The sequence below is a fragment of the Spodoptera frugiperda genome, chromosome 1 (assembly GCF_023101765.2).
Source record: "Spodoptera frugiperda isolate SF20-4 chromosome 1, AGI-APGP_CSIRO_Sfru_2.0, whole genome shotgun sequence".
Taxonomy (NCBI): domain Eukaryota; kingdom Metazoa; phylum Arthropoda; class Insecta; order Lepidoptera; family Noctuidae; genus Spodoptera; species Spodoptera frugiperda.
Genome location: NC_064212.1, coordinates 319,318 through 340,809, shown reverse-complemented (window position 1 = coordinate 340,809; position 21,492 = coordinate 319,318). Strand labels below are relative to the sequence as shown.

At 39.0% G+C, this 21,492-nt stretch overlaps 1 protein-coding gene and 2 non-coding genes across 3 annotated transcripts; all 3 read right to left on the bottom strand.

Moving 5' to 3' along the window:
* Positions 1 to 779: 779 nt before the first annotated feature.
* LOC118273533 (beclin 1-associated autophagy-related key regulator) lies at positions 780 to 9,586 on the bottom strand. Its single transcript, XM_035590551.2, has 7 exons — positions 9,299 to 9,586; positions 8,353 to 8,775; positions 7,100 to 7,227; positions 6,555 to 6,717; positions 3,400 to 3,597; positions 2,884 to 3,016; positions 780 to 2,617 (listed from the first exon to the last, which is right to left on the bottom strand). The coding sequence occupies exons 1-7, from the start codon at positions 9,475 to 9,477 to the stop codon at positions 2,513 to 2,515; spliced, it is 1,329 nt and encodes a 442-aa protein (XP_035446444.2). The 5' UTR covers positions 9,478 to 9,586; the 3' UTR covers positions 780 to 2,512.
* On the bottom strand, positions 4,296 to 4,368 carry Trnat-ugu (transfer RNA threonine (anticodon UGU)). Its single transcript has one exon. It is a non-coding gene; the product is annotated as a tRNA-Thr (tRNA).
* Trnat-ugu (transfer RNA threonine (anticodon UGU)) lies at positions 5,305 to 5,377 on the bottom strand. The gene has a single exon. It is a non-coding gene; the product is annotated as a tRNA-Thr (tRNA).
* Positions 9,587 to 21,492: the final 11,906 nt, after the last annotated feature.

The following is a 21,492-nucleotide window of genomic DNA, read 5'->3' as shown; positions in this document are numbered from 1 at the left end:
GCTGCCTTAGCCTAGCTCAAGCTGTTGAAACAGTTTAATTCCTAAAAATACACATGCCCCGCAATGAAAAAGTCCATAGGTTTCATAAAATATTGTTTCCAGTGAGAACTGTCGTCTTTATCTCACCAAACGATGCTTATGTTGAATAAAGTACGCGTTGTCCAGTCACTGTACTGTCAAAAATGTGATATTAAAAAGTTTCACACTGGCAAATTTTCTATAGGGGCAACAAACCTTCATTTTCATGTTATAGAAAGTTCTGGCACGATAGTTCACATTCAGTTAAAGCTAAAATAATGATTACATATATTTAAATATTCATAGAAGTCACTTCAGATAATATGAATTACTATGACCTGTGGTAGTCACGTGATAGGGTTGCTAGCGTTGAGATAGTGGTGCCATATCGGCATTTAATAGTTTTATTTGAAAGACATTTTAGTGCATTTATTAATTTTAGTAATAACAGTATTATTTACTAGTCGTATTTATAGTTTATTGTATTTATTATTAATTAAATTTGTTTTGTTTACTTGTGTGTTTTATTTGTAACCTTCACTTTATGTTGTCGAAATGTTAGTAGCGTGCTCGATAATTTTCGAGACTGGTCAAAAAGTTTCGAATTTGGTCGTAAGTGTCGAGCTTGACCATAAAGTGTCGATCCGGGCGTCGGGTCAGACCATTACAAACAGGGCCCTGCTAGGGTGCCCCAGCCCCTTAGGAGAACCTGATTGCGACACATAGGATAGGTCGTCCTATACACAAAATAAAACACAGTATTATATAAAACTATATAGTATTTATTCATGTCCATAATGCAGAAAATAATATAAAAAATGACAATTCGTTGAGATAATTAAAGTTGACACAACCCGCATAATACTTTTTTTCACAGGGCGCAGCCAATTACATAAAATTAATTTAAACATCAACATCTATTATTACGAAATTAGATAATTTCCATACGGCTTTCTCCTCACACGCTACACTCATGACTAAGGGCTCCGTATGAGCTCGAAACCAGTCGGGCTTCCCCGTAGCCGCAAGAACATTATCCTATTTTGCAAAACACACGATAGTTATACGAATAATGAATTACTATAATTTAAATATGATTCTCCTGAACATTTGCGACAAAATCTGTAATTATTATAATTTGATAAATGAATGTTTGCTTCAGTACAATAATGTCTATGTCTGCTCTCATTAGGATATTAATTAATGGCGGATAGGATCACAGATATAAATAATTAGTATACGCTCTGCATCACTCTGTAGTACGATAACAAAGCCATATTTTAGTGCACACCTAGTTATATCAGCCATTATAATCATCCTACCTAATTCATATAAAGGGCGGACCATACTAATTTGTTAACAAAAGTAGTCAAAGTCAAGTTGTAAAAAGTTTTTTTCGGTTTATCGGAATGCCATGGCGCTTACCTAAATCTAGTTTTTAACAACGCTTCGTTTGTTAGTTAAGAGCTGAGCTGTTGCTATTAATGATGAATGACAATGAATAGAGGTATGGTGTTCCACAGGGTCCATTTATAGGTCCACCCTTATTAAGCTTCGAGTTCAAGACACACAAACGATTGTATACCTTTCTCTGTCTAGTATAGGAAGATTACAGTTGTGCGACAGAGATAGTAACTGTATGTTTATGTGACTGGAACTTAGTATTAAAAACTATTTGACTACTTATGATACGAGTAGGTTAGACGGAATAGTTTCACTAATGGTCAAATACTCAAACGCCACTCAATATTAAGACGCTCTCAACAATAGTTCTGTCACTACTAATTCTTTGTAAAATGACAGAGATAGAACGATATTTAAGTACAATTTAAAATTGAGTAGCATTTCAGTATTCGGGCGTAAGATGAACATTTAATTTAGTCCTATAATACGTTACATACATATGTAGCAGTTTCTGTGTACTACTGTTAGCTTTTTATAACTATTATAAAGTATGTGCGACTTCTTTATACTATTTGACTTGCTTTGGTAGGTATATTATATTTTTTTATCTATCTACGACAAAATATCGGCCGCTAGAGGGCGGTGATGGAGATTTAAAGTCTCTAGAGCTGTAGTCTATTCATAAAAATATATTTGACAGCTGTAGTGACCTAATTCAATACAGCTGGTGAACAATTGAGTGCAAAAACTATTTTAGAATCTCAGTGGCACACAATAAAAATTAGTTATTATTATCTAATATGCTATAGTAGAACAAGTTCTATTGTCAATCATCTATTGATGGAGTCGTCAAAACGCGATCGCTTGCTTCCGGAAGACAATGTCATGGGCGACTTGAGTAAGTGTAAGTAACGCATCTACTTCGACAAGCAGCTGTACTCATCTGTAAATATCTTTGACGACTTACAACCAGTCTCATTATTACAAAACCCTATCTCTAGTAGCCAAATTACCAAACGTTATTGAGACTAGTAGTTAGATAGGTAGCTTAGTTAGTTAGTTAGATGTGATGTATAGTATGTTGTGTAGGTCACTTGGTGAACACTCTCCACATGGAGGCCAGAGACGCGGCCGCTGACGTCACGAGCGACGGCGCCGGCGCGGGCGACGCCGGGCTACAGCTCAACTCCTCCATCTGGGTACACAAATACATAACCCGTCAGCAAAGTATACTTATGACCGAGATAAATAATCTTACTCCAAAATTAATAGATCTTGATTTTTGACAAGAACTCTATACAACTTATGTGAATAATCGATCGTAAAACAAAGAAAGAAATGTTAGTAATCAGTTTTTTTCGGTTCACCATCATTGCATCATCATCGTATCAGCTACAAGACGTCTACTAGTGAACAAAGACCTCCGCTAATTTGTTGTTGACAATGAAATAGTAGTGTTACCTCCATGGCCTCAGGCCAGTGTAGATGTTCGGGCGGCTCGGTATCGTCGGTGTCGAGGTCCCCGAGCGCGGCGATGGCCTCCGCCCACACCGACCGCGCCGCCGCGTCGCAACTACTCGTCCACGACTCCACTCTGTAATATATATTTATTCATCGCACTCTAACTCAAATATCTACCAGTTTACAATGCCAAAGGTAAGTTAACATTAGTTAATTCATTATAGGAGATATGGACCTAATATTGTACCTTGTGGCATTCCATTTTCTGACTGGTCATCTTTAAATTTTATACCATTTAAATAAATGTATTCTATTTATTAGCTAAAATAATAGTAAATAGAATCATTAAATTGAACGTCGGATTAGTATTTAAGTTTGATCGCAAAATTCAGAGATTTAAGTTATCAAAGGCCTTCGATAGTTCACGTATGTGATATTGTCGTCACTTTTATTAGAATTTTGTTTTATCAATTCTAAATTGTACAGAAGCATATGTTGTGTTGTAGGTGTACGTACCTGCCCAGCATGGGGTCGTCGGTGTTGGCGGCGACGACGAGCGAGTGCAGCGCGGCCAGCGCGTGCGGCGGGCTGGCGGCGTGCGGCGCGTGCGGCGGGAGCAGCGCCGCGCGCGCCGCCAGCCACGCGCCCGCCGCGCCCAGCCGCCGCGCGCCGCGCGCCACGCCGCCCTCCGACACGCGCCAGTTGCTGTACTCGCTGCGGAAGGAGAAACCACCCAACGTTACTACACTACTTTCATCGCCATTTTCATCAGCTGGAAGTCCTGCTACTCAAAAGCTTGGCTGACAACCAAATACCCCTTTTGTAAGTAAATTTTGGTAATATGATGGACGCTAAAGAAATTTGCAAGGATCGTAGAATAAAGTGTGAGTGCATGTAAGTAGTTCCGACCTACCACCTACCTAGACAAACACTCGAGTTTCTGTACGCGTCTACAGTTCATGTATTATTGGATACATAAAAACAAATAGATAACAACTGTAAATAAAGAAATCAAAACTATAAAGATCTAGAAAGGAAATTATTTCAAATTTCTATTAAAAGATCATTTATGTGCGATTTATCCTTACTAACACTTCTTTGCGTGAGAGACGTTAAACTGTCTCGTTACATTCAACACTCTTGTCCCTTTCAACAACTTATTAAATTAATATGTTCTTGTTGTTAACTATCGTTATAAAGAAGTAATCAGTACAAGTTAATGACCTCACCGTTGTCGTACGATTCACTAACAACTAACGAAAACTGATAACGATTCAATTAATAAAATGCTAATTCAAATAATTAGTCCAAAATGTTACAATTTTATTTTAAACAAAGCATAAAAACTATAAAAAATAATTGGAAAATAATAATAAATATTGTGGGAGTAAAAAAGACGGTTGATCTAGAAATGCCTCCAGAGAGATTTGAACTCTCGACCCCTGGTTTACAAGACCAGTGCTCTAACCCCTGAGCTATGGAGGCTTGTGTAAGCACCACGATATTTGTCGCCTAATGCTGTGAGGCGTATTTGTGCTATACATTATGCCAAAGGATTTTTTTTAAAAGGTTTTGTTATGTCGATCCACATGACTCATTGTCATTGGCGTAAGCTGTAATGTTATATATGTAAATTTGTAAATAAATAAATAAATAAATAAATAAATTGTTGGCCATTGCCAGTTTGTTTTACTTTACTGCTTCGGCTTTTTTTGTTAGGGTTGGGTATTGTTCCCCAAATATTCAAGTGATATTTTTTTACCCTTTGTTTTTACCTTTCATAAAAAGTTTGACTGTAATGAATACAATAAACAAAGATTTTTCCAATTTGGTCCATCCGTTTCTAAAGTTATGCGGTAAGAAAGACATCGGTCATTTTTTTAGATTGGATATTTTGATAATCATTATTATCTGCTTTGTAACGTAAATTAACTGAATTTTTATTTTAATTAGGCGTGTACACTGCATAATGAGGCTCTCTTTCAGTTGTGTAAATAGCATAATACATCATAATTGGAATTAAATAATACGAAAGCGAGGCATTTTATTTCGATAATTAACTATACAAAGGCTAGCTAAAGGGTGTGGTATTTTGTATTGCTCAAAATTTGGGAATGTTTTTGTCATTTAGAAATCACATGTGATTTTTTTTATTTAGCAGAAAGTTTTTTTATTGTTGTTTTTTTTGGTGTTTATTTGGGTATAGGTGTCCATTTTAGTTCTCACTGGGTTTTTATAACAGTCTGTACATAAAAAATCTATTGCTGTTCGTTTGTCTTGCTGGAACTCAAGAACGACTGGACCGATTTAGCTCATTTTTCTCTTTGAATGTTTGTCTCGGAAATGTTAATCAACGTAGCATATAAATGTAAGATAAACACATAAATGCTTGGAAAATATAAAAAAGAATGATAGTGACAATGCCTCCAGAGAGATTTGAACTCTCGACCCCTGGTTTACAAGACCAGTGCTCTAACCCCTGAGCTATGGAGGCTTACACACACTCGCCGATATTTCTCACCTAGTACACGGCTCACTATTGTTGGAATATAATTGAATTGTTATGTTGCAAGATAATATCAACAATAGTGTAACATCATTAACGTTTTTAAGGAAAATTATTATCAATCCATTATTCGAAGTGTCCTACATTATAGTAACTAAGTATGATTCATACAGTCACAAATACGTGTTTAGTAAATATTACAAATACCACGATTTCTATGAAAGTAATTTCATTACACTTACATCGGTTTTGGGACAGTCGTAGTCGCGAACTGTACCCTTAGTAGGTACGAATTTGCTTTACGTCGGAATCGAAAAGAGAGCGCGTTCGACGCTCTGATGTACTCAAAACACAGGAGAAAATCATAGAGTGGGGCAACGTTCAATCAAAAAAAATAATAATAATAATACATAGTAGATACAGCATATTACAAGTGCTTGCCCAACTCTCACTCAGACTGACTATACACACCGACACAACCAAGTTGCACACATCATCCACCAACATCTTGCCACTAAACATCAACTTCTAACCGAACCTCCCAAGCCTTACTACCAATATGTACCAAAACCTGTGCTGGAGAGTACCAATCACAAGTTATACTTCGACAGAGCTATATTAACAGATAAAACCGTACACAACAATAGACCGGATATTACCCTTATAGACAAAGTTAACAGAATAGTATATATTGCCGATATAGCTATTCCGAACACCCACAACTTACAAAAAACTATAACTGAGAAGATACACAAATATACAGAGCTGAAAGAAGAAATATTAAGAATCTGGAGAATGAACAAAGTATATATTGTGCCATTGGTACTCTCCAGTACAGGAGTCATCCCTAAGTATTTACACCATGGAATCAATCTGATAGACCTACCCAAAAATATATACATAACCATGCAGAAAGCCGCAATCAGTCTCAACACATGTCGGATCGTGCGGAAATTCTTGCAAGAAGATGCCGTTGAAAACGAATCCCACCATGAAGTTCACTTGGTTTAGGCCCGTGAGCTTCATTAATACCGAAATTCTTAAAATTTCGAGATAAAGGAAATACATAGTAAAAAAGCTGAAGGTAAAGTCTTAGCAGATAAACATGTTGTGTGTCATGGTAGGCATTAGCATTAGGTTATAATAAGTAAGGACAGAGACTAACTTGAGCGATATGGTGTGCGGCAGCCTGGCGTCGAGCGCCCAGCTGAGCAGCGCGAGCAGCTGCGCACACAGCGCCAGCGCGGCGCAGGCGCGCGCCCCCGGGCTCACCGCGCCGCCCGCGCACACCGCGCCGCCCGGGCCCATCGTCTCCTTGTTCTGCCGGACTGGACCAACCAACGTCATCATCATTAGCTGGAACATGTCCGCTGCTTAGCAACGGCCGGCTAAAACTAATCCTCATGCTAAGCAGCTTGAGATTCGCAGTTAGGTCACGTAAAAGTCAAAGGATGTTGGTGTGTGTTCTTTCGAGACTGGTTGCAGGTTGAGGCTCTCCGGACGTATCGGTCGGACTGCTTTCTATAATTAATATCGCATGTGCAGTAGGCTAGTCTAATTGAACAAACTGGCCACCATGATCGTAACTTATCATTTGACTTTATTATTAATTATAGGTACTGTTTAACCGAATTTCGTTTAGACTCAGTTATTACAGAGAAAGTAAACTGTTAAATTGATTTAATGCTGTAAATGTCAGTGTATACGTACGCCAGGCCTGGACTTGCGAGAAGTCCCCGTCGGTGTGTATCCAGGGCGCCACGATGTGCAGCTGCGGCCGGTGCGGGGGCTCCTCCTCCGTGTCCTCACCTATAAACTCCATGTCCTCTATACTCTCGCTGAAATAAACATCGACATTATCACCTTATTGTAAGCAATCGGTGTCGCCCATTGACATACGCAACACCAGAGGAATTACAAGTGTATCACTGGCTATTTCAGTATTTGAGGACTGAGGGGGAGAGTATTGTTAGTCCGAGATGATACAATACCAGTATTATATAATAAAACAAACAGAAAATATAATAAAAAATCTACAGTAACTTTGCTAAGTGAAAGGAATCTAAAATGAGTTACATTATGTAAAGAAGAAATGTTAGGTATTTCATCTGAAATTACTTATACAACACTTTTTTATACTTTGATACCTTTGATAATATTCACTTTATAATCAAGAGATGAGTTCATTTATAACATTTGTAAAGTAGCTTCTACAGTTCTATTTAAATTAATGCTTTGATTAAGACAAAATGCATTATTCTCCAAGGTTATTGAGCTATAAATTACAATGCATTGTAAAAGACTCACACCTTGCAAGCATTGTAAAAGACTCAGATAAGGTTAACAAGTTTTCATATTTACAAAGACTGCAGGTAATATCCTAATATCAATATAAGATGACATTGAAGAACAACAATACTATTTTCATACAACATAATTCCTAAAACCATAATTTTATTGAGAAATTGTCGAAAGTCCAAAAAGACTTTAATAATACTTTGTCTAATCTGGGAATCCAACCCAATCTTCTGCTCAGTATTCTTGAAATCTTAAGATATTTTTATATTAATACGTAATTACATAGTAATATGAATGTTATAGTTAGTGATTCACTGATAGCATCAGTCTATCTTATCACTAGCCTGCTTTAATGGCCCACTTAGATAATGTTGTATTAGTTTAACACAGACAGTGGCAAAGACAAAGTATATTCCTTTCTAATATGTTGAAAATACATCACTAATAGATTTTCACATCTTATTAATTAATAGCAGTTGTGGTTTAGTAATGATTTGTCCTGATTGTTCTCACCAAATTTTATAATGGAACATCAAAGTCACTGCTGATTTATTAACAAACATCATATATAATAATCATATATCAACATATCAGTCACAAGATGCCACTGCTGAACATAGGCAATATAATTAACTATGTAAAATAATAATTATTGAGGAACTTACCTAGTATCATATGTAATATAAACAGGAAATATATATTTTGTCAGCTGTCGTATCCGAGATCTTCGTAAAGCTGCCAGTGCGTCTGTTTGTTCCGTGTACATACTGACTTTATTCTCCAGCTCCATTCTTTGCACCTCTGCATGCTTGCCCAGGCTTGTCACTCGCTTCTGGTACCTCGGTAACTTTATTGTCAGCTCATTATTGTAGTTTCTAAGTTCTGTCAGTTCTCTGCGTTTCTCTTCAATGTTTCTGCGTCTCTGTTGTATGGCCAGTCTCAGCAGCTCTAGTTTGTCCCGTGACTGCTTGGCTTCTGTCACTAATGTGTCCCTTTTTAGTTTATTTGCTAACAGTCTCTCACATTGGTCCAGTACATGTTTACGGTTCACTTTCACACGGAGTAGTTTTCCTTGTTTCTCTGCATATCTGTAGATTATCATTATATTTACTAAAATTGAGATTGCTTTGTCTTAAATCAAACAATAAAAACAAAATGAGGAAATGAATCATAATGGTAACAAAAAATTTGTTCACATATAAAAGCATTAAAATCAATGGTTGATATTCATTCAGATAATTATTCATATTCGAGAAAAGCTGAGTCATAAAGTCGCAGCTACCGCCACAACACTAACAATTCAAGGTTATATAAGTTTGTAAACATGCACCCTGGTACCACTCACACCATAACAATGACTTATCATGTTGTGGTTTCAGTGTAAATAATGCAATTTACATTTATCTCGACCCATTCAGTTAGTGCGGAGAACATTTCCGCATTGTTTACATATAAATTCGACGCATATGGTGACTCCAATATCATGCGAGGCACAAGTGACCATCTATTTTGAAATCGGAAATATCATTCGCAGTCAAAGCAGAGACAGTCAGACTGAGATAATTATAGGAGGTTATTGATATTACTGCGTAAATAACTGGAAGAACGTACCTATCTGCGTAAGGCATAGACGAATGTACGAAATTGCCCGCCCTGACGCAATCCGGACAATAAAAGTTCTTTTTCACGGTGTAACAAAGGAGACATTTCTTGTAGTGGCCATCACTCTCCGTCGAAGATACTCGGAAGTCCCGGGGCGCCTCGCTTTCATTAAAATAACTCAACGCCATAGCATTCACGATCCTTTCACGTATTTATTTGTAGTGTAATGTTGAAACACAATAACTTGTTATCTGTCAATGTCAGCTGGCAAAGTGGGCACAGATAAATAATATTGTACACCGAAACGTTCCGTTATTCTGAATGAGTGAGAAACGGAGCGACGACAGTTTATGAACGTCGTCGTGTTATCTCAGTCGCATTATAGATGTCGCTACTAGTACTGTTAGGTGTATTAAGCGAGTGGTAAGGTTTTAGGCGTACTATCCAACTTAAATAACCCTCCTTCTGGCACGGTCGGGTAAAAAAATGAGGTTCGCATATTTACACTTGTTTTTAGTTCATGGTTTTTCAAGTCGGTTTTTTTAAACGTAGTTTTATAGAATCCTTATCTTCGGTAATGAAATTATTATTTTTTTCTGCCTGTAAGAGGAGTGTGAAGCTAGAGGTGAAATCGACACTGCTGCCTACCCCTTCACGGAGTAAAGTGGATGACTTCATGTTAAGTTTTAGCAAAATAACAACGACCTAATTACTAATATTATAGGTAGGTAGCCATTTGCGAGTATTGTAATTATTTAAAAAATAAAAGTGATAGATTTAGTAGAATAATAAAACAACTCCGAAGGGACCGATGGGGCTTAGTGCCTAGTAAAAAAGAAATAAAAACAAGATAATTATTTTTACTTTGACTGTGGATATCAATTTTCTCAGTGACAGCGATGATTGAGTACTTAGTGCTGGTACTTAACGAGTTTTACCTTGGTGCCTGGTTTTTTATTGGTAAAAGTAAAGAATAATGGTCGTTTGTCAACTTTTTAGGTTCAATATTTCATTATACCTACCTACCAATAATTTTTCATTAGAATGAATTGGTATTATTACGTGGCGTACCAGTTTACACTTAAATAACTATATTACACTTAAGTAACTTATAATTTTCAGATTAATAATACCTATTTGAAATCGAACATCATTTATTTTTGCGCGCATTTGACGATGTGGTCTCCAAGAGACAAACCTCGTTAGTCAAGAAAAGAATACCATCATCATCATTATGTCAGTCACCAGTCAATAAATGTATGTCCATACAATTATCAATGTCTGCTAAAAGCGAGTAAGTAGTAAGTACTAACTTAACGTAAATAATCATTGTACCTTTGTACCCACCTATATTTCGCTATCGGGAGTGACAATAAACGCACGTGTTATAAACCGAGTCTATTATTCCTCAACCACTGGACTTAGTACAAATAGGTCCATTTCACAAAGTTCAATAATTCTATCATTAGAACTTGAGACGGGATATTTACCATGTTTATTTATGCCTATGAGTTTCTGATATTTCGGCAATGTCGCAAGCACCATGATCACGGATGAACAGATTTTTAATAATTTCCCAAACTAGTTGTATCGTCACACCAACGTGTAGATGTAGTCGTCGACTCGACGATACAGACATAAATGGCAAAAATAAATACGTACTTGGAATGGCGTAGTCTTGTCGTCCAAAGGGTCAATGCGAATCAACCAGATTGGATTACCCCGCGCTGGAGTAACGAGCTGACATTTTATTTTTATTTTGGCGGCAAAAATGTTCGTCGCTGACCGCCATTACGTAGGTCGTTACAGCACCGAAACTAGGCTAAGTTAGTTAGCGATATCCCATCATGATGGATCCAATCATTGTAATGCAACGTCGACCTGACCTCAGTAAAAGGCATTTTAAATTATCTAATTCAAAACCAATTCCAACAACGATTTAGCTAAGCTCACAACTGGAACTCAAAATTGTAATAAGTTGTTTTGTAAAATAATTAGAGTAGGTACTAATTATTTTGTTAATGTTATGTAATAGTAATGTAACAGACTTAATACAACACATTATTTATGCTGAGTTGACGAACTAATGTACTCCATACTAAGTACTATATACTAAAAATAACCCTAGGCCACATCAATGAGATAGTCATTATCAATATTAATATTGTTTTATATACATTTAGGTACGTATGTATGTACATACGACACAATTTAATTAAGTAGATTGCGACCTAATTACTAAGCATGGACATCTATTCCTAGCCATGGCGTAGCGCAAAACTTTGTAGTCATTCGTAGTCACTCGTAGGCGTGCTACGAAAGCGCTACGCCTGCTACGAAAGTTACTCGATAATTTTGTTTGTCGATGTAAACGAATGTACTTTCATTTTCGTGATGTACACACACATGTTTAAGTTTGGGATGAAAGCAATTTATTGAAACTGTTGACATTAGCAAGTTTTTCATTCTTTCATGGCAGGTTATTAATTTTAGTAATTTAATATCCACGCGAAGTTTATTTTCACAAGCATAATCCAGAGCTAAAAGCGTTTTCCATCGTGCAAACGCGGCCATTTTTGCATATGATCTGGCAAATTATTAATTCCATTAGCGGAGGCTGGCAATCAAGGCTTAACGAATGAAACATTACATTACGTACCGCACATTTTTCTCACATTTTCTATGGGAGTTGTTGCCCGACCACCCTAAACCAATTAACTTTGGTATGAATGATTATTTTGCTTTTTTGATTCCAAATTGGAATGACTTTGTTTCGAATTGTTTGTGTATAATTAATAAAATAGCACTCTGTTGTAGGAAACATAATTTATTCCGCAAACAACTTGAGTTTCGTTTGTAAAAATAATATCATTAGATTTCTGTGGCTTTCTCACTAATGTGATTAACGGACAAAGCATAAAGTAATCGTTAGTTGAGTACCGCTTTGTTGTTGTGCTCGTGAGTTTTATTGTCAACAAGTGTTACGGAGCGTTTTGTTTTTGAAAGATTCATTAACAGCTCGAAATGTGGAATTAAAAAACAATACTACATTGTTTACTCACTTCCGTCGGAGGCTACTATTACTAACATGCAATACTTTTCTGTGCAATTTGAAATCTACCATTTTAAATAATTTTACAGCCATTTTAACAAACTGTCGGCATGAAGTCGGAGACGTCTTTCCTTTGACTTCACTAATTAAAAGCAGGAGACACAAGAAAAATGGCGTATAGCGTTCTAGCGGTCAGTGTAATTACTGGTCGCTACAAAGGTTTCGGAACGCACGCCGGACTGATTTCCCTCGGGCGCGCGCCGAGCTTTCCGAACGTTGTTTGCCACGAATGAAGACGTCTGTGGTTTTCATTAAGCTGGAAATCTTGTTTCGTTTTGCTGTTAACAAGCTAACGATAGAGGTTATGGTTTTGTGAAGCCGATATTTATGGGCATCGAACCCTCGTTTACGGAGAGGCTCCAATTTTAAGACGACGCAAAAGGGTTCTATAGGAAAATTAAATTGTGTAGATTTGATATCTATGTTTAAACCCTGTTTTAAGTTTGCTAACTACTAGTTTGGACAGCGTCATGTTTCACCAATATATTAGCTGATGCTCTGCAAATTCCAATATCTCATCGCGCAACTATTTGCGACGTAGCTCCATCTACTCATCTCCTCCGGGTTGATAGGTATAAAATGACGTTGTGCACTTGTAAACTTTCTAGCGCATATTTGGAACGCAATTTCAGCTGTTTTAGTTGTTTGTCATAAACAGCACACTCGTGAACTCCGGACGTTACGTGTCCACTTATACTGCGCTATTTCATTTAAACTTCATTCTACTTTATGGTTAGCTTTGGATATATATTTTCATTTAATTTATAAAATTCTGAAGCAATTTGCTTGAGTATTGTTCAGTCATTGCATTGTGACGTCATCCCAATAAATGTTTAGAGCAGACAGCAGCATGTTCTGGCAGTGTGGCTGGAGTCACGACGCTGGTGCAGCTAATTTATTCATTTCGGTCGGACGCGACATTCGTGGCTCTTGGCTCCTCGCCTTGTGGAATGAAACATTGCGTTTTTGCTAAGGAAGATGCGCATAAACCGAGCTCAAAGCGCGGCTATGATTTTAATGAAATCTGTTCTTGTTAAATATACTTAGCTTCAAGTACGGTGCGACCGGTATAATGTCTAATGTATATGTATGTTTTGACATGACGAGGGTAATGATCAGATAGGTACAGCCTCCGTATTTCCATACAAGGGCCGCGCCGCCGTGCCTGCCACGGATACGTATGAAATGATTAATAAATTCATTATTCATGTCAGATTACTAACGAGTTTGCGCTGTTGTAAGTGTTCATTGACATGCTCAGATAAGCATTGTGTGTCGCTGTAAATAATTTACTTAACTTGGGACTTTCAAAGTGAATAAAACTTTTTAAATGCTCCTTTGTTGGTAGTGTGGGTTCTCCAAGATAACGTTCCATTTCTACTAAGTTAAGCTGAAGATGCAAGGTGTTGGCGTTAAGTGCGCTGGTAATTTATTCAGGGAGCAGTTCCGGCAGCCGGAGTGATTTCCCCGCGGGCCACATCTTGCCCGTCACCCGGAACGGTCCGGTTAAGTTACGTGCGCAAAGCCGGACGTATTGGAACGTTTTGTGTTTTGTTTGAGTCTCACAATCCGATTAACGTTTGTACGATTTTCTCGGAAAATAAAGTTGAACTACTAAGATCTCATTGGCCAAGTGCGATGGCTTTCTGTATTATTTGTATTCAAGATATTTGTGACGCAAGTATCTATGTAGCTCTTAACATGATCAGAATGTCGTCTTCTAATTATGTATACGTAGGACAGCTGACAGTCAGGCTGGATATTGTGACAGCCGCCACCGGCCGGGAACATACATACGTCTTGCAGATTTCCCCCGGGCAGGCGACCGCATCTTAATACACTATAGTGGTCACGGATTAGATAAATAACGAAGGTATCACTTGTATACTCGTCACCGAATTCGTAGTCTTCAAAGGATTAGCTTTAAAATAAGCATTTTTGTAACAGTCAGGAGTCGATCGGTAAGTGCAACAACTCGACTGGAGAGGCACTGTGAGAACAAGGATCAAAACGAAGGATAAAGAAAAAGGAATGCTGTGATACGTTACGTAGGATTTTCTGGATAATATTTTCCTGTATACGTTTACCACAATGCTGTGAAGGGGCGAGGGAGAATTATAAATAATATTTTCTGTGATATATTAGATACTGAATTGAACCGGATTGAAACTCTTGGGCAGATTTCATAGAACTTACTTTGTCGGCTGTCTACTCTGTGGCAGTGAGTAAAGTGTAATGTGTCTCCCGGCCGGTAGGTACGTGTTGTCCCAACGACTCAGTGATGCAATGAAGGAATCGAATTGTTGCTAATTTATTCATACCGAGTGCTCCCCACACTATTGATTTCCCATGAGCAGTCGCTCCTAATGACTGCATGAATGGAATGGATTGATTTAATACATTGCTTCACATTTATTTATATTCTCGTACATTTCTGTCTGTGAGTAATGTTTTCATTTGGTGCTCGGCTGGACTCTCGCTGCAAACAGCTAAAATTAAAAGTGGATTAAATAAAGAAAGCAGCAGTGTTAGTTGCGCTAATTAACATTAATTTATAAAGCGCGCTCATTAAGTGCAGCTAATTTATTTAGCTAACCAGAATGCGCTTGATTTCCCGCGAGCTGGCCGCTTGCAGCGCAGCGCCGGTGATTGCCTTTATACAGCACACTGGTTGAACCCGGCTTACACTTCGAGTAAATGGAGATACCAAACCAACTGAGAATAACCTCAAAAGGACTAGGCACAGCATATTTGCCTGAATAAACAGCTGATCATTACAGCATGATCAACCGACGACTTCGGCTTGCGATATTGTTCTAGTAACTACTAATATTCTAGTCCAAGCTAATATTCTAGTTGAGGCTTCCAATTTCGAAATACTGAACAACGAGCAAATGAGTACATGTGACGCATAATTTGTGTGTCGTTTTGTGCTGAAGTGTGCATTCATGCAGCATCCCTCATTATTATATCGTCGGGGCAGGACGCAGGGTGCAGGGCGGTGCGACCGACGCGACGAGCTAATAATAAGAGTGGCTCGCAGAGTATCGTAGCGCCCGCAGCTGAGCGATGCAACAACTTTAAACTTGGCTTAGGTTTATGACACAACTACAAACTCAGTTTTAGTTGTCCGAAGTTCACAACGAGCGAAGTTCATCGAGACTTTTTGTAAAGTGGTTATACAAGCATTGAGTTACAATTGTGTGAAGATAACGCGGGCCCGGGGGAGGCTCGATGTGAAACTCAGTGGGTAATGCTTTGTTTGCGGCCGTTTAATGTTTATCTTGGAGGCCGTTCGGGGCTCCTTTTTACTGGGAAGTATGTGTATAGAGGTAGTTAACTTGATAACGCACAGATAAAGTTTAGCTGGCGGCTTGAATATGAGGCACTTCTGGGTAGTTTAGCGGCTTACTTAACAATTACCGAGAAATTACTTTGAATCAAATGTACGTAAATTAACCGAATGTCAAAAGTTATCTAGTAATTATTCTTCTGTGGCTGCTTAGGTGTCGCGGCGCGCCGAGGGAATGTTCGCTCGGTTCGAGCGCTGCTTATCCCAGTGAACACGAGCGTGATAAATGTCCTTATACTCCTTAGTCAGGGTTACCAATTTCAGTGAGCGATGTCCTACATCTAGTGAATTATTGTTATTACGTACTCCGTGCCTAGCTCGTTTTTGTAAAATAAGTAAAAAGATCTATCAGTGTAGTAGAACAAAGGAAATCTGAAGATATTTCAAGGAGATGAATTGAGGACAGTAATGTCGGTGTGCAATTTTTGTCCCTTGTACAAAGGGGCACATAGCGGCTGTCTGCAACATGATAACCCACATTTTCACCATAATTTACGGCTGGCAGCCCTATTTGCAGCTGAGCAGGAATATTTTAAAACGTTGGCACCGGGCCGGCTCCTCCAGCAACATATTTCAGGCATCCATTTAATTTTGTATCAAAGCGAGACATTGTCGCTTTACACTTTTTAACTTGGTTTATTGCTTCTCCGAGGAAATGTTATAACTTTGTTATGACTGCGGCTGCAAACGTAATAATAAATTACTTATTGGGTTCCTACAACTTGGCCGACCGACCGTGATAAATTCACGACACCACTGACACAGTGGGTGGGTGACTAGCTGTTGCTTGACGCGTAGCGGGTTCAGACTACGGCGCGTAGCAAAACAGTGTTTGTATATGTTATCAAATGTGTTGTGTAGGTTTTAGGAACTGATTGCTTTATTACTTTTAAAAGTAACTAACCATAATTGTAGACATAAAAATGTTTATTCATTTTAATAACTTTTTACCTTACACAATAAAGGACAATTCAAAAGTTTGCTCCTACTATTAACTTAACAAATTGATTCACATATCCTTAACTAGAGTTTAGTAAAATATATCTTTAGCAGTGTAGATATAGATCCGTCTTAGGGTTAATGGAGCGGGTCTGAGAGCGTCTTGTAGAATGTGGCCTGCAGCCTCTGATCACTGGAGCCTTCCACCTCGCTGCACACCGTGCAAGGTGCACCTCCTTCAGGCTGCTGCCGTTAAATTAAGATGCTCTCTACCTACGCTCCGAAAGGCACACTGGCTTGTTAGTTAGCTATCTAATGGTGGCTAGGTAGCTACCTACTGGTGTAAAGATAGTTTGTGGGCTCTTCTTTCTTACGTTTGGTGGAAATTGGTCATTGGCCAATTTGGAATTAGAATGAATCTGTAGCCAAGTTCAAAGTGTTCTAACGACTACGTTTTAATTAGTAATTTGTAAGATTTTGTTAGAAAAACATGACTAGCAGATTATGCCGACAAGACAGGTCGGTATTATCGGCTCAGAGGCGCATGTCTCAGATTTCACTGGTGGCGCCCGCAGCTTACGAACTTGGGCCCGTCGCCATTCATCTGCCGTTAACACATCCGACGGAACCCGCTCGCCGAGTACTTCCTACAATTCCCTTGCCAAATGTCGCACTCTACTGAACCCTAACATTTGCTCATGGTGTCAACTCTATCTCAAATCAATAAGGTTGTTTTTAGCATGTTTAGCGGAGATTAAAGTTGGTTGGAACAATTTCCCTGTGACGGTGCTTTCTTTATGCGCACGATCCTGGGAGACACTTTATTGGGCCCCCTAATGCGCACCGAAGGACTCGTGAGGGAAAAAATGAGTCTCGTGATGGGAATAAAATTCTAAAATACAGGACTTTCAATTACATTGCATTACTGTGGACCGAGTGCCGCCGAGACTGCCGCTGGAGGTGGAATCACTAGTGAAAGCTCTCGGTGAACGAATAAGGAGCCTACTATATTTTTTACCACGTAAATAGTAATTACAGTGATGTATTTTCTAAAATGTGAGATCCGTACCATGAAAGTCGATCTCTAATTCCGCTAGCTCCCCGGGGTCATTGGCCTCCAGTAAATTCCTATAAGTGCGGCGGCAGCAAAGAGTCACAAATAGAAGAGATTTAATTACGTGACGTAGGTACCTAGGTAGGTAGTATAATGTCGGCTGTCGAGAACGTGCGGTCGCAATTAAGTGCCTGAAGTACTCCCGCGACTTTAATGAACACGAATGAGGACGAATTTAGATGAAATAACCTGAATACTTGTGAGGCTGCGTTTAAAACCTCCCGCAAATGTATAAGTACCCACGTAGAACATACGTGACACGATATATTTAATTTTACTCACAACTCTTATTGTTCTAGAATGATCTTTGTAGAGAGTAGGCCGACTTTCTCTCAAACTCCTCTCTTGTATTAACAACTCAAATTCCCAAAACAACAGTTTCAGTATTTACGTGTTACCAGACTCTCCCGTCGTGAAATTAAACCATTCTTTATGTAACTTTTATTGGCTATTTTTTCTGGAAGATGAAATTTATATAATCTCGTCGTCTTGATATTGTAATAAAAATACTGTTGAGGAGTTCCGGAGTTATGTTGTTAATCTACAGGTGCTGCCCGGCATGTTGATAATACCATAATCTCTCGTGACGCTCGCCCCTGGCGCCCCCTGCCGGGGAGGCGCTGAAATATTTATATATACGGTTTTAATATGAGCAAATCAACGGGCGCTGCATTATGAGCACATTTTTATTGTGTTTACGAGTCGTGCGCACGTTTTATTAAACTTGCCTCAGTAAGTGTAGCTCGTGTGGAGCTCGGAGACAGCTGCGGCGATACTGTGGCGGACCGTAAATATTAATCCACGCACTAAAGCTAATGTATGTCGTGTTTGAGATAAATCTTGGGAAATTAATAGGTTACCATCGTCAGAGACAGTATTCTAAATACATACTTACCACAAGCAAACATATTTTTTTCATTAACGTTACTGCAGATATGTTTACTTTCATCGTGTCAATATTATCAATCGATACCAGAGTCTAAACATGATTTCCTTGTTAACATAGAGCCCCTTGAACACTCGTACTTGTATTCACGACGATGTTTGCTTCAATTAATCTTCGTGCAATTTATCGGAACAGTATAAAAATTCGAGTTTATTAAAAGCACAATATACAGTAAACAAAATTTCCGCAGTAATTGGTTTATTCGTCGCGGAAACGCGGAAATAAACAAAGTGTACGCACATAAAGGAAATTTATTTAATATTCAAACTCGAATCACTTTTTCAATCGAAACGTTTCTGATTGACTTTTTAAATATTAACGGTAGAATACAAAATATTTCCGAAGCGAGCGCAGCCAGCCGTGGAGAGTCCGCCATTTTTCAATAGTTTCAATAATCACTTTAATAATAAATTGTTATAAAGTACCTCTAGGTACGTTTTGATTGAGTAACTTCGTGAATGTGATAAAAGTGCGAATAAATATTTGTGGTATGAAATAACTTTTCGATATTGATGCCTCCTGCACCCGATACATGTCGGCTGCTGCACTGTATTACATTGATATCGTCACTTATACTTTATTCTAAACTTCATTACTACGACAAATAACAAACTAAATCTATCCTCCCGTACTGGAATAGTAAGAAAATAATACATGTAGTAAGTAAGTACGTGTTCCCTAACTCAATTATATTTTACAGTGGCCCATAATCCGGCGCCATTTTAAATAAGGGAGAGCTATTGAGAGCGCGGGTCGCGGAGGGCATTTTGGGGATTATCGGTAATCCCCGGCCGCCGGGGATTCGCGAGTTGCTTTTTAAGAATCACAAATAATCGCTAAGTCAAGGTGGGACGGGGAGGGGGGAATCATTTTCATACTTTATGGACGCTCTCCGCTGATACAAAAATGTTTACGGAGGGTTAATAATTAAATCGCTCGAGGATCCACTTTATGTCGGACGGAGGGTCAATAAATAGTTTCCACTCCCATTTTAGACATTATTTTATAATGAATAACATTTTAATAATTCACTGGGACAAAACAATTTAATATTCGCAACGGTTACGGTTTAATTTTATTTTTTAATCTGTTCTGCAAGTTCATAGCATAGATGTATTGAGTTTTGAAGTTTTTTTTTTGTAAAAAAGATAAACCACTCTCCTAGTTTCAGCGTCAGTAAATGGGTCACAAAATAAAACGGTAACAGAAAAGCAAGATACCAATGTAGGTCATTCCGTAAACTAATTTCGGTAAAACCGGTTCTCTGAAAATGTTAAAAACTTGGCAAATCCGGTCATAACTAACAAATTACAATTTTGCCGTATACGGCGGTGGCTGGCAAGGCGCGGGCCGGGTGCGAGCCGGCCGGCCGCCGGGAACGGAATTAAAACCGTCCACTCTGATACAATTGCCGGGCCCTGCAATAACTGCGGCCGCTGCTCGCCTTTTTTTGTAACACGCTGCGAATGTCCATTGTTGAGCACATTCTACGGTTTAATATGATAACTGTGCTTATTCTACGTTTTTGTCGTTTTTCGTCAGTTTTCAATTTAAAATGAGGCTGCAGTCGGGCTCGGGCCACTTTCGATTAGTCCGCTGCAACATGAATATTGAAACACTCCGTGTTCCACACGTATGTAAAAAGATAAAGTGAATGAATAGATAGATGTACGTATGAAATATGTATCAGTCTGTCGCTGGCACAGTCTGATTGGTGTTTGCGACCCCCTGAAGATGAAGTTGACACCGGTGACAAGCTAGTAATGCGCAGTAATGCCTTCGTGTCCCTTTTCTCGGGCAAACCCGCTTCACGTTGGCGACGTAACATTTCCCCGCGGCCGGCGCGCGGCGGCCCAACACAGCGTCGCACTGACACCGTTTGAATACATTTCACGCGCAACAAGCCAGCTAAGCGGCCGTCGAATATTTTTCCAACAATAATTATTCATAATAGTCCGCAATCAGCTCCGGGGCGCGGGGCGCGAGGCGCGGGGCGCGGGACGCGTACGGGAACATTAATTTGTTTTCATTCAATTAGCCTTACCCTATTTGATTGGGATTAATCATGTTTGCACTCGATTCGTTACGGAGCCTTATTAGATAGATCGTTTGTGTGTCAGTACGCCGATACTGTTTGAGTTAAGTTTTAATGATGCGGTCCATGCGACCTTTCGAATTAGCTGTGTGAACCCTTTATGACGGGGTGTGATGGTCACAACCAAACACGATACTCTACGTATGTATAGCTAGCAGTTAAGTATGCTGTTTGTGGCTGCGTGTATTTCTGCGTTTACAGCCTTTGTTCCGGTCGTTATTTCCGAAGCCTGATATGAAGCAGGTCATACAATAAAAGTAAACAAAACGGATAAACTTCAATCTCATCGCATCGCGGTACGGTTACACAGCCCATCAAGAGTATTATTGCCATCTAAATTGTTGCGAAAAATCACGAAAATTTGAATAAAACGCATAAACGTTGATATCGTTGGAAATATTGCCTGTCGTGGAAATAAAGCTTGCTCGTAAAGCACGAGTTTACGAATTATTGTCATCCGTCGCGATGCCGGCGTCACCCGCGTCACTCGCGTCACCCGCGTCACACTCACAATGTACTGGCTATAGAGAATGTTGCGTGTCGCTGTCGCCCGCGTCCTCGCACCTTCACAATAACATATATTCCCCGCTGTCGTATTGTTGATGGCCTCTCCAGTGACGTCACATTATGATTGCTACCGTACAA

Bases quoted from the DNA above. Each gene is read 5' to 3' on its own strand.
- LOC118273533 (XM_035590551.2), bottom strand. From the start codon at position 9,477: ATGGCGTTGAGTTATTTTAATGAAAGCGAGGCGCCCCGGGACTTCCGA. The intron at 8,776-9,298 runs GTACGTTCTTCC...GATAATCTACAG, and splicing joins TCTATGCCTTACGCAGATAG to ATATGCAGAGAAACAAGGAA. The intron at 6,718-7,099 runs GTACGTATACAC...TGGTTGGTCCAG, and splicing joins CTCGCAAGTCCAGGCCTGGC to TCCGGCAGAACAAGGAGACG.